This window comes from Alexandromys fortis, unplaced genomic scaffold (assembly GCF_014885135.2).
Source record: "Alexandromys fortis isolate MF-2015 unplaced genomic scaffold, M_Fortis_MF-2015_v1.1 scaffold_167, whole genome shotgun sequence".
Lineage (NCBI taxonomy): Eukaryota > Metazoa > Chordata > Mammalia > Rodentia > Cricetidae > Alexandromys > Alexandromys fortis.
In genome coordinates, this window is record NW_026068050.1 from 1,348,923 (window position 1) to 1,367,809 (window position 18,887).

General features: G+C 36.5%; 1 protein-coding gene across 4 annotated transcripts in view; it reads left to right on the forward strand.

The window, feature by feature from the left end:
- Window positions 1–18,887, forward strand: part of Scaper (S-phase cyclin A associated protein in the ER) — a 467,165-nt gene that overhangs the window by 253,870 nt on the left and 194,408 nt on the right. For 3 of the 4 annotated variants that reach the window (XM_050119436.1, XM_050119434.1, XM_050119435.1), the window contains one exon: window positions 15,461–15,526. In XM_050119436.1, the coding sequence (XP_049975393.1) occupies window positions 15,461–15,526 (66 nt within the window). Of the gene's footprint in view, window positions 1–6; window positions 42–15,460; window positions 15,527–18,887 lie in introns of those variants that run through there. The other variant, XM_050119438.1, reaches the window with a different exon arrangement.

Consider the following 18,887-nt stretch of genomic DNA (forward strand, 5'->3'; position numbering starts at 1 on the left):
AAGAAAAAAGCTAAAAAGATAAAGGCACGAATGAACTCCAGGTAACATAAATGCCCTTAAATATAAAACAAAAGCTCTAAGGGATGGGTCATTTAGTTTAATGGAATAAAAAACATTTAAACTTCTTTGCTTCAAAAAGCTTTGGAAATAACACTGATGAACCTAATTTATAGCCACTTTCTTTGATTGAGAAAGAAAGCAGAGTATTGATCCAAAGCCCTCACTTTCACCTGCTAAAGGGCTCTTCTTATAATTAGATGCCAAGGCCATGCCAAACTTGTGTCTCTTCCTGCATACAATAGTACATTTAAATATTTGTAAACTAAGCCTATTATTCTTTCCAACTATTGATTTTTAAATGAAGTATCAAAGAAAATCAATAGCAATCAACAAATAGAAGTCAGCTGGCTGTGGTGTCAAAGCCCCATGACAGGGATTAATTAATTTGGTTGCCTGTCACAAGAGGAAAAAGTTCAAGAAATATCTTAAAATGGAAAGCGAGTTATCAGACATGTAGTTTATCATCAACCTACAAAGTGACATCTGAGACCAGACAGCTATGTATTACATTACCTCACAAGCTTTAAGTGTCACATGGTGACTGATGGGTCTTGTTTGAGGACACAAATACAGTTCTTTCTTATTTGGTACCTGTAGGATTTGAGAAAAAACATTCTGAACCTTACCTTTTATCATGAGTGTCCCAAAAGTTGGCAACTCTTAACCTGTGGAATTATTTAGAAAAATGTGGAACTTGTCTGTAGTTCCCATGTCCAGATTGGGATCTGTCAAGGAATCTGTTTCATCTCACAGAGTCAGACTTAACTTTAGAGTGATTTGTTTCTTTGACAGTGAATAGTTAGAAACCAAGTAATGGTTTTTATGATTTGACTTCACAAAGAAGAAAGTGCCATTCCTTGTATATAATCTTGTTTGTGAATTTCTTGTGTATAATCTTTTGTTTGTTTGTTTGTTTGTTTGTTTTTGGTTTTGTGAGAAAGGTTTCTCTGTGTAGCTTTGGAACCTGTCCTGAACAGATTGGCCTTGAACTCACAGAGATCTGCCTACCTCTGCTGAGGCCTGAAATTAAAGGCATGCACCACCACCACTGGACTCTTGTGTATAATCTTAAAATGAGTTTTTATGGGTCGTTTATGCAAAGAACAGAAAAGACTTTCTTGAAGTTAGTATTTACAGATACTGTGTGTATCCTAAGAGTTGTTTCGTAGTTTACTTCAGGGTAAACTTGATTTGAAGTTTCTGATGAGAACTTTTGACTGCCGTCTCATGTATACTTGTTGTTTGATTCCCTTCTCTTGTCTGTGTACACTCACCACTATGTCCTGGTTGTATATGCCCTATAGTTGCTGATTACCAAGTTTACACCTTTAAGTGAAATTTAACGTGCCTAAAACAAAGTGCTCTCTGATATCCCTCTAACATCAGACCTCATTGTCTTCCCACTGCAAGGAATGAGCATTCTCTTGTCATTGTCCAGGTGAGAGCTCACTTGACATAAACTACATGTTCATTCTTACTTCAAATAAACTCACATGCTTTAAACTGTCTGCAGGAGCTCAGCCAGACACAGTCTCATCATGGGGAGGGAAGGAAGACACTGGGTCTGGAAAGTTGACTCAAGTGACCCAGGTTCATTCATAGTACCCACTTGGTGGCTCACAGCCATCTATAGCTCCAGTTCCAGGGATATCTGATACCCTCTTCTGGCATTCTAGAACACCAGGCATACACATGGTGCACATACATACATGCAGGCAGATACTCATATATGAAATAAAAGTAAATCGTTTTTAAATATAGACCACCTACATTGCCCTGAAGTTTCTTTGTCCCCTTCCTTCCTCTTTGTTTCCATCCCCTTCCTCCTTTCTCCTGACCTCTTTTCCACTCTCCTTTTGCTTTTTTGAAGGCGTAAGTCATAAACAATCCCACACCAGTTTGGAATTATGATTAATAGGGTGGTATTTATTTAAAGGGGAAAAAACTTACAGATCACCGTCCCAGACAACAGCCCTCTGCACAATCAGGAAGAAGTCTAGTCGCCAGAACCGGAGCAGGAAGCAAGAGAGCGAGAAGGGAAGTAGCCACTTTTTAAAAGGGAGAGAGACCACGCCCCAATGGGCTGGTATCTCAGCGGCTATTGGCTGGAGGAGCGGAAGGACCTCCCGCAACACTTTTTCCCCTGCGTTTCCCTTCTTTCCCCTACTCCCCTATTTCCCTTCTTTTTTCTCTTCCTCCTCTTCTCTATCTTCTTTCTCTTCCTATCCTTTCATTCCCCTTCCCCATTTTCTTTCCCTACCTTCCTTTATCTCCCATTTCCTTTCCCTTTTCTTCTCTTTTTTCTTCCCTCTCCTATTCCTTTCCTTCCCTTTCTCAGTGGATATTGAAACCAAAGTCTTACACATGACAAACCAATACAACCCTGAGTTGTCCACAGCTGCTTCATCATCCTCATCATCATCATCTTAAGACAGTATCTCTCTGTGTGGCTCTGTCTGACCCTGAACATTCAACAGTCCTCCTGCCTCTGCTTTCCAGAGTGCTGGGATTATAGGTGGGCCCTACCATACTCTTTTGTATGTCCTTGTACTCATTTTCTTACTACTTTGGCCTTTGGCAATCACTTACTTTTGGTAGCTTGTGAGTCCAGGTCATAAAACTACCTCCCAGAGTTTAGGTCAGAAGCCAGAGCATAGCAAAAGAAACTTAGAAAATTTCTTATCCGCGGGGCTATGGAATAAATTCACATGTGCTTTTCGAGTCATGTTCTTTATTCTTCTGCCTCTCTTGTCCTAATTATCTATAATTTCTTAGCTCCAATTCTTTATGTATTAAAATAAAATTTAAAAAATTTCATAAAATAAATCAAGCTTTATTTATTAAAATACAATTGAAATGCCACTATATTTTCCCTTTTTGTCTGAAATAAAGAAAAGGGCTAAAACTATAATAAGAAAACTATATACAATAAGTAAAATGACTATATATAATATATACAGGCAATAAATACTTCAACAGTGTAATTCTTTTATCCTAATTGTCTATAATTTCTTAGCTCTAATTCTTTAGTTCCAGTTCTGTAGTTCTAAATCTTTTTCTAATTCTCTATTTCAGTTTTTTCTACTTCTCTGTTCACCTAGTTTAAATACATTTTTTACAGAATGCTTGAAGCAATAATAAAAAAAATTACAAGAGTTCCATCTCATTGGTGAAAAGCACATTCCTTTGGATCAGTGATAAGGGCAGAGCCCTTTACCATGGCAATGCAAAGTTTCAAGGTTTCTGGAGATCAGGGACATGGTACCCAGAGAGATAGGCTATGAGACATAGTTCTTTTGTTAGCTAGACTTGGCAAATGAAGAATTGTCATGAATTTTTAGGCTTATGTTAATAACCTTGGTTAGCCACTTGCAGCCCTTGAACTTGTGCATAGCTGTAAAGTTTTAAACTTATGATGCATTTACAAAACCTTTTAGTCTAGTTTGAACTTGCTCTGAGGTGAAAGTGAGCTAATTGTGTGCAGTTAGTCTGAGAAAAAGGAACAAAACAGGTTTTTAAGTGCCTCATAGTCCTCATGGGACAATAGATCTAGTTATAAAACATATCTTAGTATATTTCTATATATCAGAATCATACAGATTAATGAGAAGTCATCTTCCTGACCATCCACAGATATATGTGTGCTCAGTTAGATGTGATATTTTCCCATGTTAAACACACAAGCAGTGGGGAAACACCCAAAACTATTTTAGGGAAGAAATAAAGTGACTTGTGAGAGAAATTATAGACAGAGACAAACAGTTATCAGCAGCCAGTGAGCCCATGGCTTTTCCAAGTGGGGCTCGCCATCAGAGAATCACTCATCTGATAGGTTGGCCTGTTGAACACTAGTTATCACCTTCTGTATACTTCTGTGGCTTCTGATAACTTACAGGCTTTCTGTAATTATGAACTACCTTGTTGCTCTATAAATTCTTCTATTCAAAATCATGCTCTTTTGCTGCTGTCTCTTGCTGAATAATTTTTTCTAGATATATCTGTATTTTTGATCAATACAATTTGCTTCCTTTCACTATTGAACATATGGATTATAGGATAGTATCATAATATTTGTCCAGTTCTCTTTCAATAGACATAATTGAGTTTGTAGTTTAGACATTTTTAATAAAGTTCATGCCAACTTACTCTTTGGTCAAGCCTAATATTTTCATTTCTTTTGGGTAAATAACGAGAAATGTAATTGCCAAAGTCCCGCATCGTGGTTGTTCTAATTTATTCTTGCAACACCAATCTATGGAGGTTCCAATTGCCCCACAATTTTTCAACATTAACTGGTGCAGTTTTATGTTTGTAGCCTAATTATAATGGATATGTGTCCTACTGATCTTCTAATAGCAGTTCACTGCGACTATTCATTGTTATTGAGGATCTTTTTATGTGCTTTTTAACCTATTAGTAGCTTTCTTTATGAAGCATGTGTTTCATATTTCTCCCCATTTTGAATAGTGACCTATCATTTTATTTTTTTAGTTGTGTTTATACATTCTGGCTATACATTCTTTGGCAGATACGTGAATTCAAGATTTTTTTTTCTCACTGGGTATTGGTGGTGCACACCTTTAATCCCAGCACTCAGGAGGCAGAGGCAAACAGATCTCTGTGAGTTTGAGTTCAACCTGATCTACAGAGTGAGTTCCAGGACAGCCAGGACTGTTATATAGAGAAACCTTGTCTCAGAACCACCCTCCCCCATTTTTTCTCTTAATATGGAACATATGTGTATATATATTTTTATTTGATACTTTTGAGTATCTGTGTGCATGTGGATATGTATGTAGACATGCCTGCCATGTGTGTGCCAGCCAGAGATAACTTCATGTGCTGTTCCTCAGGCACTGTCCACTTTGATTTTTAGATAAAGTCTCTGACTGTCTTGGAACTAACCACTTAGACAAGATGGCTGGCTAACTGGCCCTGGGGATCTTTTGGTCTTTTCTTACCCAGCTCTGGGAATACAAATATGCACCATCATGCCTGACTTTTATATATAGCTTGTGAGGATCAAGTCGAGGGCCTCATGACTTCATGAGAAACACTTTACATACTGAACTGTTTCCTCAGAATCCTATATGTGCTAACTTTCAACAAGCAAATCCATCTGGCCTTGAACTTCTGAACTCCTGATTTTTCTACCTCTACCACTTAAGTTCTGGGTTTTCAAATGCGTACCACTATACCCAGACTGAAAGATTTTAATTTTAATAATGTCTATTTCATTAACTTTTTTCTTTTATATCTAATGCTTCTAAATATGTCTAAGAGGTATTTTCTGAGAAAAGCTTCTAAAAAAGCACCATATTTTTTTTAGTATGAGCCTTATTAATTTTAGATTTTTCATCTAGGTTTATGGCTCATCTCAGATAACTAATGGTAGTGATAGAAAATTCAGATTCTGGTATATTTTTTCACATAGATAGTTATCCTAGCACTATGCTTTGAAAATATTTTTCTTCATTATTTTATTTTAGCGTCTTGATGATTTTTTTAAGGCTGACATGTTTTTCTGGATGAGTCTATTCTAGACTTCCTGTGCTATTCTATCTCTGGTTTTCTGTTTTGATAATTTCATAAAATTATTAATCAACCCTTTAATTGTAGAGCTGGATTTTCAGTTCTATTCTGTTCCGTTTGTATATTTGTCTATCTTTAAATTATCTTGATTGTCATAGCTTTATAGAAAGTCATTGAGTAAAGTGTCAGTTTATATCACTTGTACCCTCCCTGCTTATATCACTCTCCCCTTCCAACTTCTCCCAAGCCTGCTGCTATGCTTCCTGCCATGGTGATCATAGACTAATCCTATGAAACTGTAACAAAGTCCCCAGTTAAATGCTTGCTTTATAAGTAGCCTTGGTTACTTTTCACAACAAAAGAACACTAGCATAGACACATACACACACACTCACATGAACACATGCACACAATATCTATAACCTACTGAGTCCATTTAGCCTTGTGTATGCTTGTGTTCAGGGCTAACCATGTGGGATTGGACAACACATGTCAGAGCCCATCCCTGGAGGCAACTGATTCTGCCATTTCAACTGCCATTGAAACCTTGCATCTCTACATCTAGGGGTGGGACCTAGAATTTCCCATCTACATTGGCATGTCAGCCATTGCCATATTAGTCTTCATCACGTAACCATATTGTTAACAGTTCATGAGAGTATTTTGTCTGTCATATATAGGTAGCGCAGTCTATCAACAAAAGGTGACTTGGGCCTCTGACTCTCAAAATTTTTCTGCTTCCTCTTCTGTAACTTTTTCTGAGCCTTAGTTTTAGGGGTTGTATTGTAATCATATCAGTGGGGATGAGGCATCCCACAATTATTATTCTCTGTATTTTGAGCAGCTGTGTATCTGTTAATAGTTTTCATTTCTTGCAAAAAGCATCTTTGAGGAGTGAGAGCTACACTTACCTGTGAGTATAAGAATAGTTATTTAGAAACCAGAGCTTGTATTGGGCTAGGAAACTGGCAGTAATAGATTCTCCTATTGTGGCCTGTATCCTCTCTAGCTAGGTTTACAGCACCAGGCATGTATTTCATCCTGTAGAGTGTGTCTTAAGTCCAATTAGACATATGTTGGTTACCTCTAGGATAAAAGTTCCACTATTACACCGTTATAAATAACATGTAGGTCCAGTCCTTGCTGTTGTTGTCTCTTAGGCTTTATAGATGGATAGGAGTACTGCTTCTCCTTCTCCCTTGGCACTTGCATAGCACCTTCTGGTAGGTGAGAGCTAGTCCTCAAGGATGAGGCTTCCTGATCAGTTCTAGCTCAGTTCCTGTCAAGTCCTGTTTCTTCAACAAGAGGGCTTTACCTTCAAATTCTGGGAGGTGGCCGAGGGAAAAGGCAATTATCTATATTGTCTTTAGATCTCCTGACCAGCAACCGTAGAAGATGTTTCTGCTGAGTGGTGCTAGGAGTTTTCTTTCATATTTCAAGGATCATGGATAAAGTATTATCACCCCAGGTGGAGTGACTTCTTCAAACTTTATGTTTATGTATGTACATGCATGTATGCATTATTTGCAATATTAGGTAAACATACAACAATATGATTTCCTTATGAGTTTTCAAATATCCTTGGTGTTATTAATCATTTTCCTACCCTTATAATACCTTTACCACTTTGCAGTTCAAACCTCTTCACTTTTCCCAGTTACCCCTTCAGGGTACCTGCCATTCCTTACATAGAGCTCTCCCTCTACCCGCTTGGTCCCTTTTTACTTTACCAGCTTCTTTGAGTCTCTGGATACATTCTTTTAAAATTATGTCACTATGTACTTTGTATTATATATAAGCTTCTTAATAACTGTATAATCATGTATTGTTCATAGCAGTTTTATTTAGATATAATTCACATTTTATACAATTCACCCATTTTCAGTGTACAATTTGTTCTTTTATTACTAGTCTAAACCATTATAATGCAACTTCTTTTGTATATATTGTTCAGATCCATTTTCTTGTAGTTTAAAGAGGACTCATTTTGTTTATGTTCATATATCTTACAGTTTTCTGGTATATTTTTACTATCAAGACAGTACTAACCACAGTCAATGAGTTCTCCTTATCTCCTGTGTTTGCATAGGGTTGAATTTTTAGAATCTAAAGTGTGTGTATGTTTCTATAGTGTTTTATAAGACTGAATTTTGCTTATCTTAATTGTGCACACATAATTTTACCAATGAAGTAAAGTTTTGGTGATTTGTACTTTTCAGTTTGATAATCTATTTCACCAGACTTGTTGAATTTTAGCACAAAACTACTTAAAAGTATCTGGGCTTTATACTGCTTGTCCTGACTTTTTGGAACCCATTCTCTTTGGAGGGATATCTTTCTTAGCCTAGATATAATAGGCCTTGGTCCTTCCTCAAAGCAATGTGTTTTACCCTCTCTGAGGAGTGGATGGGGTGGGGAGGAAGGTAGAGGGAATGGGAGGAGGAGAGGGGAGAGTGGGAACTGGGATTGGTATGTAAAATGAAAAAAGATAGGTTTTTAATTAAAAAACAAAAAAGAAATCGAAAAATTCAGGATTTTATTCTGCTGCATAAGAGGTTGTCATTCCATCCCTACGGGTCAAAAGTTGAACAAATTCAGTAACTCATATCTATAACACATCATGACCGACCTCTATCCTCTAATCGGACAGAGAGACAGACATAGATGATTGCAACAATGACAGCAGAAATTCATGAGCAAAAGCTTCTGTGGGAAATATAACTTATGAATCCCTGAAGATTGCATGTAGAAAGCCATAGAGTTAGAAATTCTGAGCAGAACCCCCATTGTGGTGGCATTTATACTGTTTTTGAGGTTACCTTTTACAATGTGACTGTTTTCTCACAATGAATATTAGAGAAAATTACCCTTCTGCTTCTAGCAAGAAGAAGGAAATGGAATTCCTTTTTAAAATGTGACACAGCCCTCTGTTTTTAAGTTCTGCTGTGAGGAGATTGTATGTAATTAGGGCCTAACCTTGCTGAGGTTTTATCACACCGACTGATATGAAAATAAGGAAAACACTCAAGTTTAACTGGCTGGAGGATTCCCTTGGAAAAAGAGTAAAAGTATCCAATATAGCTCCATGCAGCTTTGCATGTGGCAGAAGAGAAGTGCTCAGCTCCACCCACTATATTAGTCATGTTCCTCTTAAGCAAGGGTGGAAAAGCTCGGAGACACCATCTGTTTGCAGTTCACAGGCATGGGCTCACCAGTAACCCGAGATATAATGATAGGACTGAAGAAGGCTTCCTCTATGTCCGCATTTTGCTACTAAATTATTAAAGCCTGACTAATAATAGGGTTTTTTTAAATGTAATTCATCATGTGTGACAATTTAGAAAAACTAGGCAAAGGAAAGGACAAAGACACTGGAGAGAGAAAGCATTAGAATCAGACTGAGGAATAGTAGAGGCTTGAAATGATAACATCATACTGGGAAATTAAAATAACCATATCTAGTAACTGAATTCTTAATGGAAAAAACAGGCATAATATGAGACAGATGGATAATTAAGTATAAAAATGGAAATTCTAAAAATTGCTGAAAAGAAAAACAAGAGGTGAAGAAGGTGGGACTCTGTCTCTACTTGCCATCGTGTTTGTTGGCATACATAGTCTCTGTGATTTAGCTATTTTGAGACTCTGGAATTCATTGACATCTTCAACGTCCAGGAGAAAGATTTAGAGAATGAAGTGGGTTAATTTCTCTCAATTTGAACTTAATACACTAGCACTTAACCAAGATTAACTCTTAATCAATAGTAGGCAGCCATATACACATTCTAGTAGTTTGTAAATAGTTTGAAGATTCCAGGGTGAGCAAAAATAACATTCTCCAGTAAAGTCCTCTGTTCTGATTACTGAGTGATCAGACAGGTAGGAACAAAGGGTGCAGTCACTACAGCACATTGCCTGCCATCTGCTGAAAGCCTTTTTTACTCTGCCTAAAGTATATGATCATGGATTTATTTACAAGTAGCCTCAAGCACTTTCTTTCTCCATACACTTTATCCTTCTAGAGAGCTAGACATGAAAGACTTGGTCCTCCAAAATACATCAGTATACACACACACACACACACACACACACACACACACACACAGTATCAGTAATGCATATATAATCAGAAAGTGACTGCACTTGCTAAGGAAATGCTCAGGTTCAAGCAAGACTTCAAAAGATCTTAAGTCACACCAATCATGGTACAGAGATTGTACAAAAACATATCTAAAACAAATACTGTCAAAACAATAAACCTTATGCATGTATAAAATCTGACTTACTGAATTTTCATACTATTAGATTTAAACATCTAGTTTTCAACAACAAAGCACAGGGTATACAAGGAAACAAAGAAAATCAAATGGAAATTCCACCCATAAAAGGAATTCCTGTCAAACATATGATGATTTGTCTAATATTAGGGGAAAAAATTAAAACAACTGTCTTAAAAGTTTGAAGAATTACAAGATAATGTGAGGTCATGAGTGTTGTGACTGAATAGAATGAGAGTATGGGTAGAGACTTAGAAAGCCAAAAGGGGAATAAGCTGACAGAAACAAGCCAAGATAGGAAAACAAAAAGCAATGGACATGACCAACAAGACAAAACAGCAGCCTACAGAATGAGGAAAACAAACAACACAAAACAAACAAACAAAAAAAAAAACCTACTTCACTGAAGAAATTCAGAATTATGAGTGAGCAGGCTGAAGTTGCAAACAACATAATAAAAAGTACAGAATTTGTTGAGTAAGAAGTAAGAATGAAGAAAATCTAGCAGTATGCAAAGCAAACGTGGCCGTGTAGCAAATGTATACATTCTGCAAGTTTAGCAAGAAAAGAAACTGAAAATCAGGCATAGAATATTTGAAGAAGTAATTGTTGTAACTATCACACACTTTATGGAAGATGTGAGTATAATATTCAAGAAGCTCAATACACTCTACAAAAGATGAACTCAAAGATATTCCCTAATGCCTTATCCTCAAACTTAACAAAAGACAGAGGAGGACACAACCATTCAAAACCCATCCCAAACTTTCTCAAAAAAAAAATGAAGAGCACTTTTTAACCAATTTTAACCAATATTACTCTCACACCAAAAGCCAGGCAAAGACACTATAACTAATCACTGATGTCTTTTGTGGACATTGATGTCATAGCTAAAAGAAAATGCTATCAGGCCATATTTGCCAGTGTATTTAAAGAACTTTACATCAAAACAATGACTTTTTCACTTTCAATTCAAAGATAGAGCAATGTATAAAATTTAGTATAATGTACCATAAAACTAAAAGAAAATTCTTGGCAAGATAGAATAAAATTTTCAAAAATCAGTAGAGTTACCGACCAAAAGCTTAGAGGGCATATAATACATAGTGATGAATTACTGGGGGCATTCTCTTCCATATTATTTTGTTTTCTGTCACTGTAAGAAATACCTGAACTTAATTCTAGTTTCAAAGATTTTAGTTTGTTTCACACATTGGCCCTGTTATTTTAGGACTGTAGAAGTGTAATATATACAGAAGCCTAGTGATCTCTTGGTGGCCAGAAGTTAGGAAGAGAGGAAGAGAAGATGCTAGTGTCCCAATATCCCCCTCTATAACACAGCCCTAATGACCTAACTGCCTTCCACTAGACAGCATGTCCTATAAACTCCATTAATTCCCAAGAGTGCTTAGGCCGGTGCATGTGACTATAGGAATATGACCTCTGTGGGACATTCATAATCCAAACTGTTGACACTTTTCAATATTAAAGAAAAATATGTTTATTACTGTTATCTCATTTCAACATATTAACAGGCTTGAGCAAGGAGGAGTGGATATAAAGATCATAAAAGTATATGATAATTTTGTATTCATTTGTGTGTTGTGTTTTTTGGGGGTATTTTTATTTTGTTTTTATCTGTAGTCAAGAATTCTGTCTGGCAAACTGACTTTCATAAATGGAAGAGAAATACTATCTTACATATAAATATTGAGTTTGCTTACCTTTGGGAAACTCTCCAGGGAGTCCTTCAGACTAAAATGGCTAAGGGGTCTATGTGGAAGAAGAGGCTGGAAGATAAGAGTCAGAGGTGCTTGACAACTCCAAGGAAGCAGTATCTTTTTAGACACAACAGGGATGATAAACATATGAATTCATAGAGACTATGACAACATGCTTATGAGTTGTACAAGTGCTGTGGGATAACCGTTTGGTATGCTATGACTATATGTTACTCTCATTGGTTGATACTTTGGCCAATAGCAAGGCATAATATAGCCTGGTTCCCGCAGTTGTTAAGTCCCAAAGAAATCACACAGAGGTCTACATTAATCATAAACTGATTGCCCATTAGCTCAGGCTTCTTATTAACTCTTATAACTTATATTAGCCCATTTTTGTAGTATATGTTAGCCATATGGCAAAGTACCTTTTTTCAGCGAGGCAGTCACATCTTGCGTCTTCTATGGTGGGCTCACAACTTCAGAGAGCACTTCCTCCTTCCCAGAATTCTCCTGTTCTCATAGCTTGCCTCTACTTCCTGTCTGGTTGTCCCACCTATACTTCCTGCCTGGCTACTGGCCAATCAATATTTATTTAAAACATAATTGATGGAATACAGAATTGTCCCACACCACTTCTCTCTCTCTCTTTTTTTAAACAAAGGAAAAAATCCATAGTCCATTTTTTGGAAATGTAGGTATAGTTTTCCAGTCTACTTCCTGCTGGTTGGGGGTGCTGATAATCTTATGGGGACCTAAAGAAAATTTAGAATTATGATTAAGTCCTGACTGGAGTATCCTGTGAGTTTTGATCATCTCAGGCAGCAGTCTTGAATCTGTTCTGAATGTAGAACTCTGACATCTGGACTGTCTATTCCTACCAGAGATTTCTCAGGTGATCTTCCTTGATCAAACCTGATTTTTCTTAACTCAGAATGAATCCACAGCCTCTTATTTCCTGTGGAAACAAAAGCAAAATCTCTTCTCCAAAGTAACGTACCTTTTGACTTCAATTTTGAAGCATTTATAAGCAAATATCTTTTAGCAGCTGTTGCTCCTTCCTCAGCATTCAAACAATTCAAAGAGAGCATAATAACATATAGTATCAAGATTCTCTGTGTATTTTTCATCTTTACGTGGCTTTATTTTAACCTCTATTTCTTTTATTTTTACTTTTACTTTGAGACATGTTCTCTGTATGTCTTTGTCTGTCCTGGAACTCCCTCTTTAGACCAGGCTGTCTTTGAACTCACAGAGATCCACCTGACTCTACTTCCCAAGTGCTGGGGTTAAAGGTGTGTGCTACCACACCTTGAACTCACAGAGGTCCCTCTATGTCTGCCTCCCAAGTGTTGGGATTAAAGGTGTAGTCCAACATACCCAACTACCTCTCTTTCTTCTTTTTATTTTAAGGACTTCAACCTTTTTCCTTACTCTCCCAAGCTTGCATATATTTTTAACATACTATAAAACATTTAGAGGTTTTCTTCATCTTTGAATCTCTCTTTACTGTATATCTCTCTTTTTCTGACCACATGAGTTTTTAATTTGCTAAGCAATATGGGTAGGATTAAAGCTATGGCTTTGACGGCTGGATCCAGCCTATTCCTTAGCTTTCTAAGTTTCTAGCCTTGTGTTGGAGGTACCGGCTGTAGCCATGTTTATTGCTACAACTCTATGGCGTTTCAAGGTCCCTGCCAGCAAGCAAACTGCATAAGTCTGATCACAAACCACACTCAAATACTCTGTAGCAGGAACTCCTGCCTGAAAGATTCAGAGTTTCTGCTGGCAGGATGGTGCAGAAAGCCACCATTTTAAAATGGCATGGCTTTTTATTTATTTATTTCGGTACTGCTGAAAACCAAAAAGCATGCGGTCAGCTTTTCATCAACACTGTGTAAGTGTTTCTTGGCAGGACATCTTAAAAGAGCTGCAAGGTTTTGCAGCTAAAGCTGAGTCAGGAAGCCTCTCTTAAATGTGAGCACTTGCCTCTAGCAAGCAGAGGCCACCTGAGAAAATGCTACTATCAATAAGCCATGCTTAAATCTATTCTTTTCATCTAGAATTACTTCCCAAGTAATTTATGTGGATGCATTTGTCCACGTGGGTGCCATTTGTTGTTGAGGGTTTCTGTCCTGCCCAGTTCCCACAGTCGTTAAGTCCCAAAGAAATCACACAGAGGTCTACGTTAATCATAAACTGATTGGCCCATTAGCTCAGGCTTCTTATTAACTCTTAAAACTTATATCTGTTAGCCACATGGCTTGGTACCTTTTTTCAGCAAGGCATTCACATCTTGCTTCTTCTATGGCGGGCTCACAACTCCATAGAGAGCTTCCTCCTTCCCAGAATTCTCCTGTTTTCATTGCCCTGCCTCTACTTCCTGTCTAGTTGTCCTGCCTATACTTCCTGCCTGGCTACTGGCCAATCAGCATTTATTTAAAACATAATTGACAAAATAAAGAATTGTCCCACACCAGAAATGGGTTAAATTAGGATGTAAGAGTTAGCCAATAAGAAGCTAGAGCTAATGGACCAAGCAGTGATTTAATTAATATAGTTTTTTTGTGGTTATTTTGGGAGTCTTGGCAACTGGGAAATGAACAAGCAGCCTCCCTACAACACTTCTACATGTTGATACCTAGTGATGCAGCACCATTTTTTGAATATAATTTCTTTTATCATTTTATATTTTTGGTTTCTTTGTCAAAAGTCATGTGTTCGTAGTTATGTGGATTGATATCTGGGTCTTCGATTCAGATACATTGGTCCTCCTGTCTGTTTTTATGCCAATACCAGGCTGTTTTCATTGCTGTAGCTCTATAATAGAGTTTGAAGTCAGGGATGGTTATGCCTCCGGGAATTTCTTTATTGTACAGGATTGTTTTGGCTATCATAGGTTTTTTGCTTTTCCATATGAAGTTGGAAACTGTTCTTTCGAGGTCTGTGGAAAATTTTACTGTGATTTTGATGGGCATTGCATTCAATCTGTAGATTGCTTTCAGTAAGATTTCCATTCTTACTGTGTTAATTCTACCTACCCAAGAAAATGGGAGATCTTTTCATTTTCTGGTGTCTTTTTCAATTTGTTTCTTCAAAGATTTAACATTCTTTTCATACAGGTCTTCCACTTGTTTGGTTAGAGTTATACCTGAGATATATACAGCAAGCCAGCAGCCAACATCAAACTAAATGGAGAGAAACTCAAAATGATTCCACTGAAATCAGGAACAAGACAAGGCTGTCTACTCTTTTCATATCTATTCAATATAATACTTGAAGTTCTAGCTAGAGCAATAAGAAAACAAAAGGAGATCAAGGGGATACAAATTGGAAAAGAAGAAGATAAACTGTCACTATTTGGTGATAATATAATAGTATACATAAGTGACCCCAGTTATTCTACTAGGGAACTTCTACAACTTGTAAGCACCTTTAGTAATATGATAGGATACAAGACTATCTAAAAAAAAATTCAGTAGCTCTCCTTTATACATATGATAAATGGGTTAAGAAAGCAAGCAAGCAGAGAAACATCACCCTTCACAATAGACTATGTATTTCTTACGGTACATAGAAAGTTAGCCACCTCAACTCTTCTGTTGTATTCATATAGTCTTTCAGATTTAATCGCCATGATTCTTTACTCGGAAGTGTTCTTATTGAATCAGATCTGTATCTTCTGGGGAATGTGTGTTTTTATTCTCTCAGGATAGCATTGATGTCATTTGAGGAAGGGATTTTAAAAATGAACCAATTTGTCACATTAACAGCATGATACTGCACTGAGAAAGGAACAAAAGGATTATTATATAATTATATAATTGGCTATGAAATAACTAATAATGGTAAATCGCCTTTTCTCTTTAGGGCTAAAGAATATGAGAGTTTAGTGGAAACCAAAAATTCTGGCTCCGATTCACCTTATAAAGCAAAGTAAGTATTTTATCCCATATTTTATTTAAGTTTCTCCTTGGTTTCTGCCTCCAAGTAAAAGAATTGTTTCTGAACAATCATATTGTTGCTGAGGAAATTGGGATTCCCTTTAGGGTTCTTAGTCTTGTTAATAAAACAAATTTACAAATGGCTTCAAACAGATTCTTGAAAATGATTTTATTAGAATATGATATAAAAACACAAGTTAAAAAGAGCAGAAATGATGCAGTGTCTGCTCCCAATATAATGAAAATGTCCCAAAAAAGGCATCCTAAAGGTAATTGAAAAATTCACAAATGCTTGCAGATAAAATAAGGAGATGAAATAACACATGGCTCAGCTGTGATGTCTAAGAAGAAATTTTTAATTATTTTGAAATGAATGGAAACTTAAATAATGCAGTCTGAATCTGTGGGGTGCAGCAAAAAAGGCTAGAAGGGAACTAATAGTACCAGATGAACATGGGAAAAGAAGGGCTAAACTGAGTTCTCTGTACTCCTACCTTCAGACACTATAAAGAAGAATAGTGAGCTTAAACAGAAAAAAAAAATAAATTCTTGGAATCGGAAGAAGTAGTTTTCAGTGGAAACTGAAACAAATTCTCATTGGAGGGAGGAGAGAATCCATCAGCTGGTGCTTTTTAAAGACGAAATTGTAATTTGTCTCCAGGTCCATCTCCTTTGTGTAGTAGGTCCACGTACCTCTGCTGCACCCACTGTTTCCTCTTGATGATCTGATGCCTGAAGATTGACAGGAGAATACTACACCCTGGGAATGAAATATGTGTTGGTGATTCAGATGGAGGAATATAGTGTACCAGTGGAGTGCCAATCACTAATGCTAGTCACTCTGTAGAATAGAGTGAAAACAGCTGGGAAGCTGTTCAGGCTGTGGGTGATAATGGAAAGTCACTCCCATTTCTGTAGCAAACAGTCACAAGTATATTTTAAAAACAGAAAATTTCAGAAAGAGAAACTGAGGGAGAGAAAGATTATTTAGTACTTGCAGCTACCCAAGCTGCAGGGAGTAGATACTGAGACAAAAGAAACAAACCAAGAGCCTCAAAAATGTATATTGTAATTTCAGCTGTGAACTAATAATCTAGACCAGATTGAAACCAGAAAATTTAGTGAGCAGAATGAGAAAAGAGAGATCTTCAGGCTGTATAATGACTGAAGAGACAAAGATAAGAGTGAGCAGTACCAAGATCAGCATTCACCTCATTACTAAACTGATTTGCTGCTCAAAAACACGGATGTCCTGAAGTCTCTGTAGCAAAATAATTGAAATTATAATAACATAATTTTCCAAACAGAGAAAAACTGAGGACTATATAGGTTAGATGCTGAATTTTACAGGATCTTCAAAGGTGAACTAGCACCATATCTTCTCATACTATTCCATGAAATAATGAAGGAGCAATTCCAGACTTAGATAAAGATACAATAACTCAGAATAAAAACATCAACAAATTTAATTAATATGCACAGATGTAAAATTCTTCCAAAAAGTACTTATAAACCAAGTTTATTAACACATTAAAAATCATAGATCATGATCAGTATTGACTGAGTTTTCTATCCTGCCCAGTTCCCCTAGTCATTAAGTCCCAAAGAATCATATAAACTGATTAGCCCCTTAGCTTCTTTTAACTCTTATAACTTATATTAAGCCCATTATTCTTGTCCATGTGAGCCACGTGGCTTGGTATTTTTTTGGGTGAAGCAGTTACATCTTGCTTGCTCTGTAGCTGAGTGCAGACAAAGCTTTCCTCTTTCCGAATTCTCCTATTCTCATTGACCCACCTCCACTTCCTGGCTGGTTGCCCTGCCTATAATTCCTGCCTGGCTACTGGCCAATTAGCGTTTATTTAAAATATAATTGACAGAATACAGACCATTGTCCCATACCAAATCAACTTGAATTCCTTAGAGTAATTTAAGGATGGTTCAACATATGTGGCATGATAAACATAATATAATATAAATATAATAATAATAATGGACAATAGTCAGTTATCTTGTTAAAAGATGGAGAAAAAGCTTTTGACAAAATCCAACTTTCTGTCTTGATAAAGACCCTCAAGAAACAAGGAGTAGGATAATACCTCAATACTTTAAAGATTCTGTGTGGCAGACCTGTAGCTGAAGTTGTACTCATGGTGAAAATAAAACATTTTCTCTTCAGTCAGCATCCACTATCACTTCTCTTTCTGAAGATGTAGGGGGCAAGAGAAGATCAGGAGAAATTCTTAGCTATTAATAAAAAGGTATGAAAAATAAATAAGAGGGATACAAAAAAGAAACCAAATTCCCCTGTTTGCAAATGATATAATCCTATCATTGGAAGCCCCTAAAAATAGTACCAGAAAATTCTTAGATGTTCTAAATACTTGAAGGACACAAAATGAGCTTACAGATTGGTAACTTTTCTATATACCAATAACTAACTCACAGTAATCTTTAAAATATTAAACACCTAGTCATAAACTTAACCAGACATTAAAGACCTCCATAGAAGAAACTATCAGGCACTGAAAAATGAGACTGAAGAAGACACTGGAATATGCAGACATCTCTCTTGTTCATGGTTTGACATACTGTTGTTAAAATTGCCATGTTACTAAATCAGTATACAAATCTCAGTCAAAAATACCACAGAAGTAGAACAACATTCTAAATTTCATATGGAAACAACAAAGACCTTGAATAGCGATATAAATCCTGGACTATAAAACCTGTTGGATGTATCACAACACCTGCTTTCATACTATATATTAACAAAACCACCATGGTCTAGGAATAAAAACACACATATAGACTATTGAATAGCATTGTTGATCCAGAAGTAAGCCTAAAGAACTATTCTTTCTTCTCTAAGATACCCAAAAAAGACATAGGCAAGAAAGTCTATCTAGCTCAAAGTGCTAGGAAAATAGGCTATTTAGATGTAAAGACTAATCCTAGATTCCTACCCCTCCTACCCCAGTAAAAAAATCAATTAAAAATGTGTGGAGGAAACCAAAATTCAAAATCTTACTTTAACACAATGACAGAAATTTGAAATTGCTATAAGAAAATATTGGGAATCCCTTCTAGATAATAGGAGAGGCAATGATTGTCCAAATAGAATTTCACTATCTCAGAGAATAAGATCAAGAATTGAAAAATGAGATTTCTTGAAATTAAAAGGAAAACTTTTGCAAAGGAAACAATAAAGATAGCCTACAAAATATAAGAAATTCGTTACCAACTTTGTATTTGATGGGATTTATTTCTAGAAGACCAAATAATCCAATCAACAAAAATGGACAGTAGACCTGAGCAGATGCTTTTCAACATGGAAAAGTACACCTGACATA